This window comes from Thalassophryne amazonica, chromosome 14 (genome assembly GCF_902500255.1).
Source record: "Thalassophryne amazonica chromosome 14, fThaAma1.1, whole genome shotgun sequence".
NCBI lineage: Eukaryota > Metazoa > Chordata > Actinopteri > Batrachoidiformes > Batrachoididae > Thalassophryne > Thalassophryne amazonica.
Genome location: NC_047116.1, coordinates 98527467 through 98550473, shown reverse-complemented (window position 1 = coordinate 98550473; position 23007 = coordinate 98527467). Strand labels below are relative to the sequence as shown.

Sequence of the window (23007 nt, the reverse complement as noted above, 5' to 3'; positions counted from 1 at the left end):
CCAGAAGAAGCCGTGAATCCAGGCACTGTGAATCCAGAAGCCGTGAACCCAGGCACTGTGAATCCAGGCACTGTGAATCCAGAAGCTGTGAACCCAGAAGCCGTGAATCCAGGCACCGTGAACCCAGGCACCGTGAATTTTTGGCACCATGAATCCAGGCACCGTGAATGCAGACACCGTGAATCCAGACACCGTGAACCCAGGCACTGTAAATCCAGATGCTGTGAACCCAGGCTCTGTGAACCCAGGCACTGTGAATTCAGACGCCGTTAACCCAGACACTGTGAATCCAGACACCGTGAACCAGGCACTGTGAATCCAGACACCGTGAACCAGGCACTGTGAATCCAGACGCCGTGAATCCAGGCACAGTGAACCCAGGCACCGTGAACCCAGGCACTGTGAATTCAGACGCCGTGAACCCAGGCACTGTGAATTCAGACGCCGTGAACCCAGGCACCGTGAATCCAGACACCGTGAACCCAGGCACTGTGAATCCAGGCACCGTGAATCCAGGCACCATGAACCCAGGGACCGTGAATTTTTGGCACCATGAATCCAGGCACCGTGAATGCAGACACCGTGAATCCAGGCGCCGTGAATCCAGACGCCGTGAATCCAGACGCCGTGAATCCAGACGCCGTGAATCCAGATGCCGTGAATCCAGATGCCGTGAACCCAGGCACTGTGAATACAGACGCCGTGAACCCAGGCACTGTGAATCCAGACGCCGTGAACCCAGGCACTGTGAATCCAGACGCCGTGAACCCAGGCACTGTGAATCCAGACGCCGTGAACCCAGGCACCGTGAACCCAGGCGCTGTGAATTCAGACGCCGTGAACCCAGGCGCCGTGAACCCAGATGCCGTGAACCCAGGCGCCGTGAACCCAGGGACCGTGAATTTTTGGCACCATGAATCCAGGCACCGTGAATCTAGACGCCGTGAACCCAGGCACTGTGAATCCAGACGCCGTGAACCCAGGCACCGTGAACCCAGGGACCGTGAATTTTTGGCACCGTGAACCCAGGCACCGTGAATCCAGGCATCGTGAATGCAGACACCGTGAATCCAGACGCCGTGAACCCAGGCACTGTGAATCCAGGCACTGTGAATCCAGACGCTGTGAACCCAGGCACTGTGAATCCAGACACCGTGAACCCAGGCACTGTGAATCCAGACGCCGTGAACCCAGGCGCTGTGAATCCAGAAGCCGTGAACCCAGGCACTGTGAATCCAGAAGCCGTGAATCCAGGCACTGTGAATCCAGAAGCCGTGAACCCAGGCACTGTGAATCCAGAAGCCGTGAACCCAGGCACTGTGAATCCAGAAGCCGTGAATCCAGGCACTGTGAATCCAGAAGCCGTGAACCCAGGCACCGTGAATCCAGACGCCGTGAATCCAGGCACCGTGAACCCAGGCACTGTGAATCCAGACGCCGTGAATCCAGGCACTGTGAATCCAGAAGCCGTGAATCCAGGCACTGTGAATCCAGAAGCCGTGAACCCAGGCACCGTGAATCCAGGTACCGTGAACCCAGGCACCGTGAATTTTTGGCACCATGAATCCAGGCATCGTGAATGCAGACACCGTGAATCCAGACGCCGTGAACCCAAGCACTGTGAATCCAGGCACTGTGAATCCAGACGCTGTGAACCCAGGCACCGTGAATCCAGACGCCGTGAACCCAGGCACTGTGAATCCAGACGCCGTGAACCCAGGCACTGTGAATCCAGACGCCGTGAACCCAGGCACTGTGAATCCAGACGCCGTGAACCCAGGCACCATGAACCCAGGCGCTGTGAATTCAGACGCTGTGAACCCAGGCGCCGTGAACCCAGGCACCGTGAATTCAGGCACCGTGAACCCAGGCACTGTGAATCCAGACGCCGTGAATCCAGGCACTGTGAATCCAGAAGCCGTGAATCCAGGCACTGTGAATCCAGAAGCCGTGAACCCAGGCACCGTGAATCCAGGCACCGTGAACCCAGGCACCGTGAATTTTTGGCACCATGAATCCAGGCATCGTGAATGCAGACACCGTGAATCCAGACGCCGTGAACCCAGGCACTGTGAATCCAGGCACTGTGAATCCAGACGCTGTGAATCCAGGCACTGTGAATCCAGACGCTGTGAACCCAGGCACTGTGAATCCAGACACCGTGAACCCAGGCACTGTGAATCCAGACGCCGTGAACCCAGGCGCTGTGAATCCAGAAGCCATGAACCCAGGCGCTGTGAATCCAGAAGCCGTGAATCCAGGCACTGTGAATCCAGAAGCCGTGAACCCAGGCACTGTGAATCCAGAAGCCGTGAACCCAGGCACTGTGAATCCAGAAGCCGTGAATCCAGGCACTGTGAATCCAGAAGCCGTGAACCCAGGCACCGTGAATCCAGACGCCGTGAATCCAGGCACCGTGAACCCAGGCACTGTGAATCCAGACGCCGTGAATCCAGGCACTGTGAATCCAGAAGCCGTGAACCCAGGCACCGTGAATCCAGGCACCGTGAACCCAGGCACCGTGAATTTTTGGCACCATGAATCCAGGCATCGTGAATGCAGACACCGTGAATCCAGACGCCGTGAACCCAAGCACTGTGAATCCAGGCACTGTGAATCCAGACGCTGTGAACCCAGGCACCGTGAATCCAGACGCCGTGAACCCAGGCACTGTGAATCCAGACGCCGTGAACCCAGGCGCCGTGAACCCAGGCACCGTGAACCCAGGCACCGTGAACCCAGGCACCGTGAACCCAGGCACTGTGAATCCAGAAGCCGTGAACCCAGGCGCCGTGAATCCAGGCACCGTGAATTTTTGGCACCATGAATCCAGGCACCGTGAATCCAGGCACTGTGAATCCAGACGCCGTGAATCCAGGCACTGTGAATCCAGAAGCCGTGAATCCAGGCACTGTGAATCCAGAAGCCGTGAACCCAGGCACCGTGAATCCAGGCACCGTGAACCCAGGCACCGTGAATTTTTGGCACCATGAATCCAGGCATCGTGAATGCAGACACCGTGAATCCAGACGCCGTGAACCCAGGCACTGTGAATCCAGGCACTGTGAATCCAGACGCTGTGAACCCAGGCACTGTGAATCCAGACACCGTGAACCCAGGCACTGTGAATCCAGACGCCGTGAACCCAGGCGCTGTGAATCCAGAAGCCGTGAACCCAGGCGCTGTGAATCCAGAAGCCGTGAATCCAGGCACTGTGAATCCAGAAGCCGTGAACCCAGGCACTGTGAATCCAGAAGCCGTGAACCCAGGCACTGTGAATCCAGAAGCCGTGAATCCAGGCACTGTGAATCCAGAAGCCGTGAACCCAGGCACCGTGAATCCAGACGCCGTGAATCCAGGCACCGTGAACCCAGGCACTGTGAATCCAGACGCCGTGAATCCAGACGCCGTGAACCCAGGCACCATGAACCCAGGGACCGTGAATTTTTGGCACCATGAATCCCAGGCACCGTGAATGCCAGGACACCGTGAATTCCAGGCAGCATGAATCCAGGCACCGTGAATCCAGGCGCCGCGAATCCAGACGCCGTGAATCCAGGCACTGTGAATCCAGGCACTGTGAATCCAGACGCCGTGAACCCAGGCACTGTGAATCCAGACGCCGTGAACCCAGGCACTGTGAATCCAGACGCCGTGAACCCAGGCACTGTGAATCCAGACGCCGTGAACCCAGGCACCGTGAACCCAGGCGCCGTGAATTCAGACGCCGTGAACCCAGGCGCCGTGAACCCAGGCGCCGTGAACCCAGGCGCCGTGAACCCAGGCGCCGTGAACCCAGGCGCCGTGAATCCAGGCACCGTGAACCCAGGCACCGTGAATCCAGGCACCGTGAATCCAGGCACCGTGAATCCAGGCACCGTGAACCCAGGCACTGTGAATCCAGATGCTGTGAATCCAGGCACTGTGAATCCAGGCACCGTGAACCCAGGCACCGTGAATTTTTGGCACCATGAATCCAGGCATCGTGAATGCAGACACCGTGAATCCAGACACCGTGAACCCAGGCACCGTGAATCCAGACGCTGTGAACCCAGGCACCGTGAACCCAGGCACTGTGAATCCAGACGCCGTGAACCCAGGCACTGTGAACCCAGGGACCGTGAATTTTTGGCACCATGAATCCAGGCACCGTGAACCCAGGCACCGTGAATTTTTGGCACCATGAATCCAGGCGCCGTGAACCCAGGCACCGTGAACCCAGGCACCGTACCTGGAGTCTGAGTGACAGGACTCAACTGTTCCTGACGACCAACATGTCCAAATGCTACAGTTTATGTGTGACATGTTACTCAGGTACTCACAGCTATCCGACTGGAAATCTGGAACAAACTGCTCATCATCTGGCACCTGAGCTGTGAGAAAAAAAAAAAAGTCAAGCTCCAGCTCCCCCACACAGGCACCAAGAACACAACAGTGGACGGACACGGGTTCAGAGAAGACGGAAACAACCGGTACAACAAACAGGATGGTGGCCGACAAAGAAACGACACACATGGTCTCAGAAAGAACATGTCAAAGCTTAATCCTGCTCACAACAAATATGAGACTTTGTAGGTTCAACCCCGACAGTGAGTCTGACCCCGTATATTACAGGCTGAATACCCACAACACATCCAACAAACACTGGCAAAGAGCAGAAAATAAAACACACACACACACATTTACTTTGACTTCAGTTTCAACTTCATGTCACTCTCTAAGTGTATCATCTGGTTGTCAGACTTGGACTTTAACCAGTGACCTAAAGGTGACGGCTGGATGTCTGTGGTCACAGGTCTCTGTGGAGGATCCTTGGGTCCTGCTGGATTGACTTTGTGTCAGATGAGAGGTTACTTTGAGAGACTAAGATGAGGAGGATCACGGTCACTGTGAAGGAACATCAAACACCACATGTAGTCCCTGTGACCCGTTTCTCTGTCTGTGATCCAGCACACAAGTGCCTGAGTCTTGAGGACCCCAGTGGCTGGAGAATACCAAGGGGATGTCCACGTGTCATCTGGCTGTGGCAGAGAGATGTTTATTTTAGAGATATGGGAATGGACCGGTTGTCTGCCTGGGTGGTTGCCATCCAGGACCCACGGTGGTTCCATGGTGTTGTGGATACAGTAAAGCACAGCACTGGCACACACCGCCAGACCTGATGCTGCTTCATTTGTTAATATTCATCTCTTCCTACATTTAAGGCCTGAAAGATTCCAAAAACCCACCGGTACGGAGGCACTTTAGAGTTAGTCATTTGGTGAAATAATTTATTTTTCACCCATATTGGCCTCTCTTCATTGGCTTCCTGTTAATTCTAGAATAGAATTTAAAATTCTTCTTCTTACTTATAAGGTTTTGAATAATCAGGTCCCATCTTATCTTAGGGACCTCATAGTACCATATCACCCCAATAGAGCCTTCAGCTTTCAGGCTCCTCTCCTGTGGAACCAGCTCCCAATTCAGATCAGGGAGACAGACACCCTCTCTACTTTTAAGATTAAGCTTAAAACTTTCCTTTTTGCTAAAGCTTATAGTTAGGGCTGGATCAGGTGACCCTGAACCATCCCTTAGTTATGCTGCTATAGACGTAGACTGCTGGGGGGTTCCCATGATGCACTGTTTCTTTCTCTTTTTGCTCTGTATGCACCACTCTGCATTTAATCATTAGTGATTGATCTCTGCTCTCTTCCACAGCATGTCTTTTTCCTGGTTCTCTCCCTCAGCCCCAACCAGTCCCAGCAGAAGACTGCCCCTCCCTGAGCCTGGTTCTGCTGGAGGTTTCTTCCTGTTAAAAGGGAGTTTTTCCTTCCCACTGTCGCCAAGTGCTTGCTCACAGGGGGTCGTTTTGACCGTTGGGGTTTTACATAATTATTGTATGGCTTTGCCTTACAATATAAAGCGCCTTGGGGCAACTGTTTGTTGTGATTTGGTGCTATATAAATAAAATTGATTTGATTTGATAATGGCACACATTAAAATGAAAGACAACACATATACATTAGACACTGTTTATGTGCTCTAAACTTGAAGCAGTCCGTCATCCGAATTGAGGCAAAGTGGCTGAGGGCGGCAGCTAACATGAGTCGCGCCGCCACAAACCAGCTGATATTAATTTTCACTGGCAAGGTTTCAGCTGGTGTCTTGGCTTTCCATGACTTTTCCACCTCCCTTTCTTCAGGTGTTAAATACTTTTTCTCTGTGTCATTTCACATTATTACACATAACTTGGTAAAGTTAGACCTTACCTGTGTGAAGCGCTTTGAGGCAACTCTGTTGTGATTTGGCGCTATATAAATGAAAATAAATTGAAATTGAAACTGAAAATTTTATTAATTTTGCCTTCAAAAGAAGAGATATAAAAGACAATATCACAGATAACAATGCACTGACTGAAATGGCATCAATAAAAGGTTTAAAGATAAACGCCGTCAGGATCACGAGTAGTCAGAAGCTACTTCATGCCGTCAGAACATCCAGCAGCCATGTGAGAAGTTCTTGTAACATCTGTACAGCCAGAGGCTGCACGTGTGTCGTCCACTGGGAATCAAACAGGGACAATGTCTCTTTCCCTACAAACTGTCTTTAAGCCTGTCACCAGATTGTTTTGACCAGGAAGCTGATTGATCACCTGAAGGTAGAAAGATCTCAGCTGGAGTTACTGCACATCACGACAGACAGCGTTGACGTTCCTGCTTGTCTCTGTCCCATGAAGTCTCAATGACTGTAAAATGTGGGACGATCCCATGCGTTGATGTAATCTGAGTTGGCTGTTCAGCACTCTGCTCTGACTCTTCTCAAGGTCACTGACGCAGCCTCTTTTGGACAGAGTAATTGCACTCAGACCGATCCATGTGGTGGTGGTGCACCGAAGAAACTATACAAGGACTGTTTGAAGAAATCCCTTGGTGCCTGTCACATCGCCTGTGCTCCACCCCAGCTGCAAACCACGATGTTGGCATCAGATCATCAACCATGCTGTCTCTTCCTTCGAAGACTCCCGCAGAATCAGCCTTCAGGACTAAAGAACAGAGACGCTGCAACGTGGACTCCTGACCAGACCTGTCTGCAACTGCTGCAACCGAACCCATTTGTCCCAAATCAGCCTCGTCACTTACAAGCGCACCTGCAGGCGATGTGGACCACCACCTCCATAGTCTTTGAACTATTGTTCCAGGTTATGGAAGCACTGAATAAATTCTCATACTTAGTTGACACAGACCAGCAACTTAAACTTCATTCAAGGCTGAGTCTTTGAGGATCTCCAGTTTGGGAACAAATGTTTGAGAAAATTCAAATCTTTAAAATCAATGATCTTCAAAGAAAGCTTGAAAGGAATTTGTATATTTCTCCCTCTACAGTGTAAAATATTGTTAAACAATAAGCAAATTCAGCATCTTGGAATGTGCGGTGCACGCTGGGCTGGGTCAAAGTTCCTGACGACCCAAAACCCACGACAAGGGACAACAGCAACGTAAATACTGAAGATCTTGAGCACTGGAAAGTCAACATTTTGAAAGTATTTTGCAAAAAACCTGCCTACAAAATAGGTGGAAAGCTGAAGAAAGAACTTGTGGCCTGAGCTTATGAACTCACATGAGAAAATGCTGCCATAATTCAAACTAACGAAGATGATGCGTAGGCCTAGACTAGAACTCTAGGGGAGGTGATGGTCTAGTGGTTAAGGTGTTGAGCTTGAGTCCAGAAGATCATGGTTTCTGGAAAATCACTAAGGGCCCTTGGGCAAGGCCTTTAATCCCCTATTGCCCCTGGTGTGTAGTGAGCGCCCTGTATGGCAGCACCCTGACATTGAGGTGAATGTGAGGCATAATTGTAAAGCGCTTTGAGCATCTGATTCAGATGGAAAAGTGCTATATAAATGCAGTCCATTTAACTCTTTACTGAAATTTGAAGTTGATGGTTGTCACTTGACAATTCCAAACCATTACAGCTGTCTGCTAGTCGGGAAAATGAGACACTGGCAACAAGCGAATGGCGGCGTTGCATGTATGGAGATATTAGAGAGTATCTCCCACAAAAAAAGCTAAGCAAAACCTACACAGCCACACAACACACAGGGTCTACAATCTGAGACCTGTCATTCATCAATAGCTGATATAACCACATGGGCAAGGATTACTTTGGGAAACATTGGTCAGTCACTGCAATATAGAGTTACGTTCACAAATCCACTTAAAACTTTACTGTCCCCCCCCAAAAAAAGAAGCCTCATGTTAAGCTGATCCAGAAGCAGCATCAACTCCTCTGGGCTGAGAAGCACCTAGCCTGGACCGTCACACAGTGGAAACGTGTTCTAGTCAGACGATTCAGTATTCCACAGCATTTTTTTTTAAAGAAATGGACGCTGTGAACTTTGGACAAAAAATGAAATGAACCACCCAGACAGCTATCAGGAACAAGTCCAAAAGCCCAGCTCTGTCTTGTGTCAGTGCCCTTGGTAAAGGTCATTTACACTCTGTGACAGCAGCATTCATGCAGGAAAGTTCACTGAGATTTTAGTGCAACATATGCTGTCTTCAAGACAACGACTTTTACAGGGACCTTCATGCATTGTTTAACAAGACGGCAGCACCTTAGCTCACTGGTTGGTGTCCAAATTTCACAACCCTACAAAGAGACAGGAAGCACCGAGACCCTAAACACTTACTTCATTGTGTCATCATCCCAAAGGCCACAGACCCAAAGACGTGAACATCACTGCCGAGATAAACCAATGTCTCTACAGTTTCAACTATTTCTATTTAAGCGCAGATCTGAGCCATCATCTAGGACAACTGCAAACAGAGATACACCAGTTCCTCACTCAGCTGATCAAGTAATTCAATCAGAGTATCAATTGACTCTGTGTATTGATTTGAAGATGAGTGCCAGAGGACATTACAGGTTCAGAGCCAGAGCACCAGATGAGATTACTGCCATGGAAATGTGAACTGACCTTCTGCTATCCAGATCTCCTGCAGCTGACTGAGGTCTTGGAAAAGTTCTGGAAATAGATGAATAAATGAACACCTGGACATGTCCTGACCATTAAAACACATGTTGGACCAGAAAAGCCTTTCAAATAAGCAGCACACCTTCACTGTCCTGTGCCAGTTCTGTGTCCACAAACTTCCTTTTGTGATAATTCAGAGGGCTGCTGAGAGACAGGCGGTCCACAGGAGAGCTGTGCGGCTGGAGGACGGAGACATGGCGTTAGTAATGCCGAGGATGTCCATGCTGTACCTGGTGTCTGTCCACTTACACTGGCCGTGACCATGAAGGGGACCTGCTGGTCATGGATCCATTCATGGTGGAGGCGGAGCTTCGTGCCTGGATGACAAAAAATCTGCATCATTCATGGACCTCCTGAGAAGTACCGCTTTTAAAGACGAGGAACTGAAGTACGAGACAAAATTTACCCATCAGCTAAAGAGATGAGAGATTACACACAAAAAGTTACAGTGTGTGTGTGTTCACAGTGAATATCAAACAGGAAACTGTGGAAAATATTTCAGACAAGATAAACAAACTTTATACTGTCTGAACTTTAACTATGTTCAACTTTTGATTAAATCACTTTGATAAGAACAGTTAGTCAAACCAATTTTGCCCCGCCCCCTCGCCCCCCCTCCCCCCGTGCCTTGTTTTTCTTAATGAAGTCAACTGCGTCCGTTTGAAAACAACAACAAAATCAGAAAATCCACGCAGCGTGGGTAAAGCCTGATCCAAACAAACACTTTGTATAAATATCAGGAACCTCTTGCGTGTCGATGATAAACAGACGGACCCGGTTCCGACGGTTCCGCTCACAGAACTGACTGAGCTCCACCGCTGGAGGATCGACGCTTTTCCTCTGGACTCCACGATACCTCATTGGCGCATTTAGACCGTCAGTCAACTGGACAGCCAATCACGTCCCAACAGTTCATGAATAATGCATGAGGTCAGCTCTGTCCAATCAGCGCTACTCGGTCCAATTTTTATGAATGGTCGGACTTCATTCAGCCTTTTGTTTGTTTGTTTTTTTTTTTTAATTGTTTTTTAACCGTGAAAGCAGCGAAGGAGGTCCTTAAAGGGCCAGAGCACCATAAAACACCAGCCCTTTCAATTTTCAAGCGAATTTCTCCCAAATCAATGGAAATTTGATGTAAGTCCCTTCGGCTGCTCCCTTGTTTGCACTCGGGGTCGCCACAGCAAATCCAAGGTGGATCTGCATGTTGATTTGGCACAGGTTTTACGCCGGATGCCCTTCCTGACGCAACTCCACATTACATGGAGAAATGTGGCAGTGGTGGGATTTGAACCCAGAACCTTCCGAACTAAAACCAAGCGCATTAACCACTTGAATACATGAAAATCATCAACAGATTGTGCAGCTCGTGACGTGCTGAAATAGATTTTAGTGCGTCTTTTTTGATTTGTTTATTCGGCAGTTAATGCATACAATAAATATGACATTATAATAAAGGCTTATTTCCAGTGTGGTTCTTACAAGTCAACAGACAATCATAGTTACAGGTACAGTGTTTGTAATGCTAACAAATGCTAATAAAAGAACAAATAAATAATAATTCAAAAGTAATGAATATCTGTAATAATAATAATACCAATTGTAAATGTAATAATAAATAAGAATAATAAACAAATAATAATTATGACAAATAATGATAAAAAAGATAGGCTAGAAAAAAGGATACGAAAGAAAAATACAGAAAACTGTAACTAATACAAAGAGAAAAAAGAAAACTAAACAACAGAATGACTAGTCTCAATTAGAATAACTAAAAGAAAAAGAGAACTATACCAAAAAGAAAAAATAAAAGTTAGAGATTTAATATCAAGGATTTGAGAAACATACTGGATGATTATCATTCTTGTTTATGTAGTAGAGAAGCTTGAATCTTCGACTGGGTTGCTTGACACGAGGACGTTTCGCTTCAAATCACAGAAGCTTCCTCAGCTAAAATTCTTTCATCCAAAGGACCAGCTGACCATAACCCCAATGGAAGTGATTTCAGCATCCGCCCCACTGGGGGATGGTCCATGTTCTCCCTACTAGTAGGGTTGCCAAGGCCCCCAGGTGGAGAGCAGGTGTGTCACATCATGACATACTTTTGTTTTTGGCATTTTTTGGTAGATTGGTCCATCCTGCATAGGATTTCAGAGGCCTGCTCGGGCAAATGTCCCGAGAAAAGTGTGACTTGTCTCTTTTTTTAATTTTCGGGGAGGATAAAAATTGCCCTGAAATTAGGGGTAGGGAAAATATAAATACAGTTTTCACAATGTTTCTTCAATTTTATTCCAACATATTTGGTATCAATACAAAGCTTATAAAGTCTACTACAAGAACATAACACTAATTTATTAGTTGGGTTAATTAGAGCATAGCTAGAGGTCAAAAGGTCAAGGACGGAAAGGGTAAGTCAAAAAAGCTCTATACTCCACTGTATCCTAGTGATTTAACTGATTGGAAGTAAACTAATGCAGAATTATAGAGTACTGATGTGGGCAGTTTTTTAATCCTTAACTAAGTGGGAATGATTAAGACCTTTGGAATTAACCCTCCTTTGCCGAGGGGCCAATAATTGAAAATCACTCGAAAATTAAGCATTTTCCCAAAGTATCTTTTTTCAGGATTTCAATTCAGCTTTTCAGTGATACTAGTGGTAACTGGCAACATATTTCACAAATCTAAGCTATTTTCTTTGTGTTGGTAACCTTTTTTGCAAGTTTGACCCTTTATGCCCTACGTTCCTCACAGGCCACCATACATTAAAGACAAAGAACTCTCCTGGTAATTGGAGGTGTATCCACCACTAGATCTGTTTATTTCAACAGTCAGATAGCAAAGTATTCATTTGTGTACTGTTTCATCAACAGTTCTTGAATCTGTTCAGGCCTTTTGTGTGCAGGACCTCAGTACCAAGCACCCAGATCACAAGGTAAGTAATATAAACCCACATTTCTCAAGAAAAATGATGGGAGTAATAATAACAGATGAACAGATTGTCAGATTCCTTCATGCATACCTGTGCAGAGATCATACATGTAGATAGATGCCTGTACATAGACCTGTAGGATTAGATGTGACCCAGATTAGCCCATTGATGACAGTATTGTTGATCACTTATGAAAAATAAACAGACAAACATGATTTTGCTCCATGGGGAGAAATGAATACTTTGCTGTCTGACTGTTGAAACAAACAGATCTGGTGGTGGATACACCTCCAATTACCAGGAGAGTTCTTTGTCTTTAATGTATGGTGGCCTGTGAGGAACGTAGGGCATAAAGGGTCAAACTTGCAAAAAAGGTTACCAACACAAAGAAAATAGTCAGGAGTTGAGTTTTGGGTTTGGTTGTTTTATGTTGTTCTGTTATTTTGTGTATTTCATTGGTTCTGATTTGTTTATTTCTGTCTCAGACATACTGCTGTGGTCCCAAATGACGCATGCTCAGATACAAAAGGCGGACCAATGTTTAGGGGCGGACTGTTTGGTGTGCAACACCGGTTCACAGGTCAATGCAAATAAACACATTGCTGACGCTGTTCACGCTGGTAAGAAGACAGTGTTTTTGAACCAACGTAACAGCTTAAAGAGAAAATGAAAAAGACGAGAGAAAAACAAGACGAGAGGTTTGGAACAAGGCAATATGCACAACAAACGAGCAGAGAACTGTGGAAAACAAGGGGTTTAAAAGCAGAGGTTAATCAGGGCGTGATGAGATGCAGGTGCAAGGAAGAAGGCGTGGCGTGGAGTGAGAGGTGGGCGTGTCAGACAAAAGCAGCAAAAAGAGGAATGTGACAGAACAAATGTTAAACAATTAGGAAATAATGATACCTAAAATCCAAACATGAAGAAATCAGAATAAACAAATGAAAAAGCAGAAACAGAACAACACAAAATTAAAGGCTGGAGCTAATCTAGAGGAGAACTCAATAAGTGGCAGGACTGTAACAGAAAAACCTGAAGGACTAATGTAATCAAAACAGAGTCAATCAATCAATCAATCAATCAATCAATCAACAACTTTATTAATCCCACAAGGGGCAATTTCATTTGAGCAGTCCGTTTAAGAAAAAATAAAATAAATAACAATATATAACAACAATAAAACTAATAAAAACAGACTAAAGGAGTTAAAAGGAATAGCAAGAATGAATAAAGAAATAAATAAAAACATGGCAGACCTACGGAGCATTTAAAAGTCGAATTGCTGAAGGTATAAACGACTTTAAAAACCGGTTGGTTCTACACATAACAGCGTCCTAAAGGAAACAGAGAAAACTCTCCTAAAAGTACATGACCTGACATGGACAAGATGATTTCAGCCTTCCGGAGGATCTGTTGATTACAAAAAGAGTGTAAATCTCTTTGTTTCACTCCGATAATCTTTGAACAGATTTTAACAGTGTTGTTCAGGCTGTTTGTGTCTTTCACTGAGAGGCTGTGAAACCAGCAGATAAATGAAAAACACTAAAGACTCTCAATAAAAGACTGATAAAAATGACAAAGGATGTCAGCCCTGACAGAAAAAGAATTCAGTTTACGGAGAAGATAAATTCTCTGCCGTCCTCAATTCACAATGACGTCTGTGTTCACATCAAACTTCAGCTTGTCATCAAAAATCATCCCCAAATACTTATATGATGTGACAAGTTCCACTTCTTCATTGTGTATGATCTTCTCCTTGGCCACATCCCTGTTACGTCTGAAGTAAATGATCATTTCTTTAGTTTTGGACACATTTAAATCCAAAAAGTTATCACACCAAAAAATGAAATCTGATAAAACAGCTCCGTGGTCTGAGAACTCCTACAGCTGTCTGTATAGATGATAAAAAGGAGGGGGGAAAGAGCGCCCCGTGTGGTGAGCCTGTGGACAACACGACAGAGTCCGAGAAGCAGCCATTCACAGAGACCCTCTGCTCTCGGTCAGATAAAAATTTAAAAATCCATAAAACAAGCTGGTGAGGCAGGTGGAAGTCATCATTTTTCAAAAGATACAGCTGCATCGTATTAAGTGCTGACAAGAAGTCTGCAAACAAGAGTCCGGCATGTGCCTGTGGCTTCTCCAGATGTTTATACAGGGAGTTGAGAATAAAAAGCTTTGCATCCTCCACCCCCGTCCCTCTCTGGTAAGCAAACTGAAGTGTGTCCAGGGCTCCATCCACTGTTTCCAGAATAAGATTTGTCACAATTCTCTCAAAACATTTCATTATTAATGACGTTAAAGCGACAGGCCTAAAATCACTACGTTACTTCGGTTTAGTCGTCTTTGGAACTGGGATCACTGTAGATGATTTCCAGTGAACCAGAATTTGGTGAGAACTGAGAGACATTTGAAAAATATGCTGGAGTGCACCACTAAGCTGGTCCGCACAATAACATAGTGCGCGGTCACAGATATTGTCTGGACCTGTTGTATGGCTGGGGGGCCTGGCTGCCTTTTTGTTTCTGTCTTTTGTTTTTCCTTCCAGGTGGCTTGCATTTGGGACTGAGTGGCTGTGTTGCTGAGGTTGTCAGGACCTCACCCTGATCACCTGCGGCTCGTCGGGACTCACAGCTGTGGTGCATCTGTATGGATTGGAACATGGTGGCATTTAAGACTGGAGTATACAGTGTGTATTTGCCGGAGACTCGACCTTGTGACCAGACGGGTGAGATCGTCGTCTCGGGAGCCATCTCATCATCAGTGGATGCAGAGAACGTCCAGGGTTTGATGCACGGTCTGTGAAAGAGGAGGGGGTGAGGTCTCACGCTCGTCAGCACACTTCCTGAGGTACGTTAGATTTTGTGACTAACGTTTATACAGTCAGTAAATGTGGTGTCCCTCACACCTTATTATATTGAGCTGTACGTTAGTCATGTATCGGCTTCCACTGCAGTGGAGTTTTGTGAACTGGATGTTCCATGCCTGCAGGTTGGGAAGCTGATTAGTAATTAAGCCAGGAAGTGTTTGCTGTTTATGTACACCTTTGAGTGGTCTCTCTGTGTGTAGAGTGTGGACTCACATAATGGTTCCTTCTTTCACAGACTCGGTTTGTTGCGGCCACCTGGGGGGTGTCGGCGGGGTCCTTGGGTCCGAACGGCTCCTGGCTCCGGACCGTTAGCGCTGCTGGGAGCGCACCATATCACCACCACGCCAGACCGCACACTCTTTTGTTGTTTTGTATCACATCACTGTTATGTATTAAATTCAGTTAGCCTTTGTACCGTGCTCTGCTTATTTCATACTGGGTCCTTCAAACGCTGGTCAGTTCTCCGAGCTGCGTCCGACACATAACAGTAGTCTCTGGCCAAACATCACGGACCCAGCGGTAGCGGAGACGGTAACGCGCCGGGAAGGCGGCAGCAGACGTTCAGTAGTTATTCGGATCAGTTGCGGGTGCTCTCCGCCCGGATGGTGCGTGTTTGAGACCCATTGCTGAATACTGATTTGTGCTCTCTTGCAGCCGTGTTCCTGTGTTGTGCCTTATCCGTGGGTCGTGGTGGAGTGTGACTGGCGACGGCTTCGCGTCACGCTCCGACCGGATAAGAGGTTTAAACGGGAGCTGCAAGAGTGTGTCTGTAATGGGTGCATGCGCACGGCGGAGCTCTGTGGCACGGGTCGCTGAGCTTCCTGTGTTACAGTTGTAGCCCCGTTTCCCCGGATAAAGATAACTACTGCGCCTGTTGTATCAGCTCCGGCGTTATTTAGTTGAGCACATTTTGGTTGTGTGTTGCACACAGCTGCGCACGGAGATGCAGCTCGTTTGTTTTCTGTCACCAAAGGGGTTTTTTTCATTTTTAGCACTTTGGCTCCCTCTTTTGGTGACTTAGTCACATTACCGTTAAGCTCTTAAGTTAGAACAGGTGTGTTTGATTTGTTTGAGCTTAACGGTATACGTCACTGATTTGTTTTGTGTTAGTTCATTTCGTGTGGGTGTTTTTTGAGTTGGTTTTTGTGTGGGATTTATTTTTTTTTCCCACTGTTTGTGTCTGGGGTTGTGACCCTGCAGCCTGTCTAAGAAGACAAAAGAAAAAAAAAAGGACCCAAACAACTGTATGTTGGTCTGTTAGTCTTTCTTTTTATTTCACCTCCCCAGGGTTTGATGGGACGGTCCCCTGGGGGGTGATGGGGTGGTACTTGGGTTTTTTTTTTCTTTTTTTTTTTGTTTGTTTTTGTTATGCCCTCTCTTCTCCTCTGACTCCAGCCGGGTGAGCCGTAGTGTCGGCGTTGCTGGAGGGGTGCAGTTTGGTTGTGCTGGGCATTTCCCAGGTAGCCTCTGCACCCGGGAGGGGGGGGGGGTTTGGGGTATTTTCTTTTTCTTCCCTCTCTTCTCCTCTGGCTCCAGCCGGGTGAGCCGTAGTGTCGGCGTTGCTGGAGTGGTGCAGTTTGGTTATACTGGGCGTTTCCTGGGTGACCTCTGCACCTGGGGGGGGGGGGTGTTTTTTGATTCCCTGTTCCACCTCCGGCTTCAGCACGCCTTTGGCCGTCTGCCATCGGCGTGGCTGAGGTTTGGAGCAGTGGGATATACCCGCAGCTAGTGGCTGGTGTAGAAGTCGGAGGAGTGGCGCCGTTTTGTGCCATTTGCCATAACCGCTGTTCCACTCCTCCCGGTTGGCTTCTGGGGTATAGTCACGGTTGGTGACACTGGACGTGCTTCCAGTTTCCACTGCGCCAAGGGGGTGGGGTTGGGGTTGTTTTGTTTGTATGTTTTTTTTTTCTCTCTTCTTGTTTTTCCCCCCAGTTTCCGCCCTCAGGGTTTGACTGTGGTGTCCTCTGGGGGGGAAAGGGCTGTGGGTCCATCTAGCCATAGACGGCCGGGGCTGGGTCCGTTGGTCATGAGGGGAGGCGTCTCCTGGGGTTGACGAGTGGTCCTCTGGGAGGCGCTGGGAGTCCCCGTGGATGACGTTGGATCCCAGAGGGACCTCGGCTGTGGTTATTACTCCTGGAGCTGGCAGGACGTCCTCTGGGGGGTGTTGGTCCCTACATGTTGTTTGGGGGGGGGGGTGTTTTAGCACTTTTATTTGTAAGCTTAAGTTTGGGGTTTTTCTTTTCTCCTCTTCCCGGGGTTTGATGGGACGGTCCCCTGGGGAGGGGGGGGTGTTTTGGTTGTTTGTGTTTGTCTTTTTTGTTTTATGACTAAAGACCGAACATGGTTGGATAAAGGCTGACCGCACAGGTTTAAGAACTCTTGGCCACACCTGTGCTAAGTGACTGACTGAAACCAAGGCAAGGATGCAGCCAGAGGAGAGGACATCAACCATTCTGTTGGAAGACGAATGCAGATGCAGTTTCCAGCCATGGTCCCTGGAGGGGGGTGTTTCTCCTGGGCCAGGTTTGTGTGGTCACCGGGAGGCTTCCCGTGAGGGTGGGGTACTGTTGTATGGCTGGGGGGCCTGGCTGCCTTTTTGTTTCTGTCTTTTGTTTTTCCTTCCAGGTGGCTTGCATTTGGGACTGAGTGGCTGTGTTGCTGAGGTTGTCAGGACCTCACCCTGATCACCTGCGGCTCGTCGGGACTCACAGCTGTGGTGCATCTGTATGGATTGGAACATGGTGGCATTTGGGACTGGAGTATACAGTGTGTATTTGCCGGAGACTCGACCTTGTGACCAGACGGGTGAGATCGTCGTCTCGGGAGCCATCTCATCATCAGTAGATGCAGAGAGCGTCCAGGTTTTGATGCACGGTCTGTGAAAGAGGAGGGATTGAGGTCTCATGCTCGTCAGCACACTTCCTGAGGTACGTTAGATTTTGTGACTAACGTTTATACAGTCAGTAAATGTGGTGTCCCTCACACCTTATTATATTGAGCTGTACGTTAGTCATGTATCGGCTTCCACTGCAGTGGAGTTTTGTGAACTGGATATTCCATGCCTGCAGGTTGGGAAGCTGATTAGTAATTAAGCCAGGAAGTGTTTGCTGTTTATGTACACCTTTGAGTGGTCTCTCTGTGTGTAGAGTGTGGACTCACATAATGGTTCCTTCTTTCACAGACTCGGTTTGTTGCGGCCACCTGGGGGGTGTCGGCGGGGTCCTTGGGTCCGAACGGCTCCTGGCTCCGGACCGTTAGCGCTGCTGGGAGCGCACCATATCACCACCACGCCAGACCGCACACTCTTTTGTTGTTTTGTATCACATCACTGTTATGTATTAAATTCAGTTAGCCTTTGTACCGTGCTCTGCTTATTTCATACTGGGTCCTTCAAACGCTGGTCAGTTCTCCGAGCTGCGTCCGACACATAACAGTAGTCTCTGGCCAAACATCACGGACCCAGCGGTAGCAGAGACGGTAACGCGCCGGGAAGGCGGCAGCAGACGTTCAGTAGTTATTCGGATCAGTTGCGGGTGCTCTCCGCCCGGATGGTGCGTGTTTGAGACCCATTGCTGAATACTGATTTGTGCTCTCTTGCAGCCGTGTTCCTGTGTTGTGCCTTATCCGTGGGTCGTGGTGGAGTGTGACTGGCGACGGCTTCGCGTCATGCTCCGACCGGATAAGAGGTTTAAACGGGAGCTGCAAGAGTGTGTCTGTAATGGGTGCACGCGCACGGCGGAGCTCTGTGGCACGGGTCGCTGAGCTTCCTGTGTTACAGTTGTAGCCCCGTTTCCCCGGATAAAGATAACTACTGCGCCTGTTGTATCAGCTCCGGCGTTATTTAGTTGAGCACATTTTGGTTGTGTGTTGCACACAGCTGCGCACGGAGATGCAGCTCGTTTGTTTTCTGTCACCAAAGGGGTTTTTTTCATTTTTAGCACTTTGGCTCCCTCTTTTGGTGACTTAGTCACATTACCGTTAAGCTCTTAAGTTAGAACAGGTGTGTTTGATTTGTTTGAGCTTAACGGTATACGTCACTGATTTGTTTTGTGTTAGTTCATTTCGTGTGGGTGTTTTTTGAGTTGGTTTTTGTGTGGGATTTATTTTTTTTCCCACTGTTTGTGTCTGGGGTTGTGACCCTGCAGCCTGTCTAAGAAGACAAAAGAAAAAAAAAAGGACCCAAACAACTGTATGTTGGTCTGTTAGTCTTTCTTTTTATTTCACCTCCCCAGGGTTTGATGGGACGGTCCCCTGGGGGGTGATGGGGTGGTACTTGGGTTTTTTTTTTCTTTTTTTTTGTTTTTGTTATGCCCTCTCTTCTCCTCTGACTCCAGCCGGGTGAGCCGTAGTGTCGGCGTTGCTGGAGGGGTGCAGTTTGGTTGTGCTGGGCATTTCCCAGGTAGCCTCTGCACCCGGGAGGGGGGGGGGGGGGGGTTTGGGGTATTTTCTTTTTCTTCCCTCTCTTCTCCTCTGGCTCCAGCCGGGTGAGCCGTAGTGTCGGCGTTGCTGGAGTGGTGCAGTTTGGTTATACTGGGCGTTTCCCGGGTGACCTCTGCACCTGGGGGGGGGGGGGGGGGTGTTTTTTGATTCCCTGTTCCACCTCCGGCTTCAGCACGCCTTTGGCCGTCTGCCATCGGCGTGGCTGAGGTTTGGAGCAGTGGGATATACCCGCAGCTAGTGGCTGGTGTAGAAGTCGGAGGAGTGGCGCCGTTTTGTGCCGTTTGCCATAACCGCTGTTCCACTCCTCCCGGTTGGCTTCTGGGGTATAGTCACGGTTGGTGACACTGGACGTGCTTCCAGTTTCCACTGCGCCAAGGGGGTGGGGTTGGGGTTGTTTTGTTTGTATGTTTTTTTTTTCTCTCTTCTTGTTTTTCCCCCCAGTTTCCGCCCTCAGGGTTTGACTGTGGTGTCCTCTGGGGGGGAAAGGGCTGTGGGTCCATCTAGCCATAGACGGCCGGGGCTGGGTCCGTTGGTCATGAGGGGAGGCGTCTCCTGGGGTTGACGAGTGGTCCTCTGGGAGGCGCTGGGAGTCCCCGTGGGTGACGTTGGATCCCAGAGGGACCTCGGCTGTGGTTATTACTCCTGGAGCTGGCAGGACGTCCTCTGGGGGGTGTTGGTCCCTACATGTTGTTTGGGGGGGGGGGGGTGGGGTGTTTTAGCACTTTTATTTGTAAGCTTAAGTTTGGGGTTTTTCTTTTCTCCTCTTCCCGGGGTTTGATGGGACGGTCCCCTGGGGAGGGGGGGTGTTTTGGTTGTTTGTGTTTGTCTTTTTTGTTTTATGACTAAAGACCGAACATGGTTGGATAAAGGCTGACCGCACAGGTTTAAGAACTCTTGGCCACACCTGTGCTAAGTGACTGACTGAAACCAAGGCAAGGATGCAGCCAGAGGAGAGGACATCAACCATTCTGTTGGAAGACAAATGCAGATGCGGTTTCCAGCCATGGTCCCTGGAGGGGGGTGTTTCTCCTGGGCCAGGTTTGTGTGGTCGCCGGGAGGCTTCCCGTGAGGGTGGGGTACTGTTGTATGGCTGGGGGGCCTGGCTGCCTTTTTGTTTCTGTCTTTTGTTTTTCCTTCCAGGTGGCTTGCATTTGGGACTGAGTGGCTGTGTTGCTGAGGTTGTCAGGACCTCACCCTGATCACCTGCGGCTCGTCGGGACTCACAGCTGTGGTGCATCTGTATGGATTGGAACATGGTGGCATTTGGGACTGGAGTATACAGTGTGTATTTGCCGGAGACTCGACCTTGTGACCAGACGGGTGAGATCGTCGTCTCGGGAGCCATCTCATCATCAGTGGATGCAGAGAGCGTCCAGGTTTTGATGCACGGTCTGTGAAAGAGGAGGGGTTGAGGTCTCATGCTCGTCAGCACACTTCCTGAGGTACGTTAGATTTTGTGACTAACGTTTATACAGTCAGTAAATGTGGTGTCCCTCACACCTTTTTATATTGAGCTGTACGTTAGTCATGTATCGGCTTCCACTGCAGTGGAGTTTTGTGAACTGGATGTTCCATGCCTGCAGGTTGGGAAGCTGATTAGTAATTAAGCCAGGAAGTGTTTGCTGTTTATGTACACCTTTGAGTGGTCTCTCTGTGTGTAGAGTGTGGACTCACATAATGGTTCCTTCTTTCACAGACTCGGTTTGTTGCGGCCACCTGGGGGGTGTCGGCGGGGTCCTTGGGTCCGAACGGCTTCTGGCTCCGGACCGTTAGCGCTGCTGGGAGCGCACCGTATCACCACCACGCCAGACCGCACACTCTTTTGTTGTTTTGTATCACATCACTGTTATGTATTAAATTCAGTTAGCCTTTGTACCGTGCTCTGCTGATTTCATACTGGGTCCTTCAAACGCTGGTCGGTTCTCCGAGCTGCGTCCGACACATAACAGGACCTTTCTAATGTTTATACCCTTCAGAATACTTTTGACCCATTCCTGGTCAATGACAACATCAGACTCAGGACTAAGAGACTCTCTAAACAGGGAGATGTCTCTGGAAAAATCATGCTTTTCAAATCAAGAATAAAAAACATTAAACATATTAGGGAGATCGGAATCCTTGATTCCCTCAATTTTAAGAAATTCCTTGTCAATACAGCTGTCCCTTTGAGTGGCTGAGGACATGGACTTTATTCCCCTCCAAGCTGCCCGTAGATCACCACTGCTGTACTTCTGTTCCACTTTATCCTTATACTTTAGTTTAGCTTTCCTTATCTCATACCTTAACTCCCTTGTGATTTCTTTCTTTTCCTGGCTATTCCCTGTATAAAAAAAAATATGTTTCTTTTTATTTAGAACATTTTTCATTTCCTTAGTAACCCAAGGTTTGTTGTTTGGGAATACAGTAATGACCTTCTGGGGAATGTTAGAGTCCACACAAAAGGATATATATGATGAAACCGTGAATGCCAGATCATGTATATCAGGACATGAACTATAAAAAACCTCCCAGTCAGTACAGTCAAAACAAGCCTGTAAGCTGGCAAAGCTGTTTTCTGTCCAGCATTTCACTGTTTTAACAGTTTGCTCACGACGCTTACTAACAGGTGTGTAGGTTGGTAAGAGAAGAACACTGTTGTGGTAGGACGCTCCAAAGGAAGGTAGAGGTAACGCTCTGAAGGCACCATGGTGGAACTCCCTTTAGTAGTTGCATAAGTAACATATTGTTCATATGTTTTAAAATCTTATGAACCTGGCAATGATTAAAATCACCTAAAATAAATTTTGGAGCATCAGGTGAAAGGGCATCTAATCTGTTTGTCACCTCCTCGATCAGCTGGGTGGCTGACGTCACATTAGCACGTGGATGAATGTAAACAAGGGTGAAAAATAGCAGAGGGAACTCCTGCGGCAACTAAAAGGGGCGGAGTCAAATAGACAACAGCTCCATGACGGGGGTGCATATTTTTTCCCGAACTACCACGGTATTGCAGTAGTTTTTGTTGACGTAAAAACACACTCCACCACCACGTGATTAGTTTGTAATGACAGGTGAGCGATCCATACGAACAGGCTCCCCAAAGCCGCTGATGTAAAGATCCTCATTGAGATCCGCGTCTCCCAGCCACATTTCAGTAAAAGCCAAAAGATGTGTCTCTGAAGTCGCAATTACATCTGGCGTGAGTCTCTAATTCATCCATTTTATTCCGAACGGTCTGTACATTTGAGAGGAGGATGGATGGAAGCGGAGGGAGCCGGTGTTTGTCACGGAGCCCGTATTTCCTCATTCTGTGCTGAACGCCTCCTCTCCTCCCTCTCTTCCTTCGGTGTTTTTTTTTGACACTATACTGCAGCAGACTTTAAGTCATCTTGTTGACTTCGCTGAAGAAAATGGGGAATATTCAAACGAAAGTCTCTTGCTGCTAGTGGCTGAAGGGTGAGAAGGAACTCGCAGCCGTAGGAGACTGTTAGCAGTCTCCCCACCGCTATCATAAAGTCCCAGGACGAATTGTCCTAAAAAGGACCAAAGTGCAACAAAAACTTTGAGGTAAGCTACCCTCGTGGTCAGAAGCACTTCCACATTAACTTCAAAACAGAAAGACAAAAGAACACACAAGAAAACAACGACTAAAAGACAAATAAACAAACAAATGGACTCTGCTCTCAGGTCGCACAGCGTGAGTGCCCCGGCTGCCTCTCCTCAATATGCACTCTGTAGATTATGTGCTATGTGACTGAATAACCAGAAAATAAAGGACGAAGACTA

General features: G+C 48.0%; 1 protein-coding gene across 1 annotated transcript in view; it reads right to left on the bottom strand.

Annotated features, from left to right (window-relative positions):
• LOC117524348 (ETS translocation variant 5-like) overlaps positions 1 to 23007 on the bottom strand; it is an 80847-nt gene that overhangs the window by 50286 nt on the left and 7554 nt on the right. Inside the window, 4 exon segments of the mRNA XM_034186109.1 lie at positions 4323 to 4373; positions 8957 to 9004; positions 9096 to 9192; positions 9263 to 9330. Coding sequence (XP_034042000.1) covers positions 4323 to 4373; positions 8957 to 9004; positions 9096 to 9192; positions 9263 to 9330 — 264 coding nt within the window.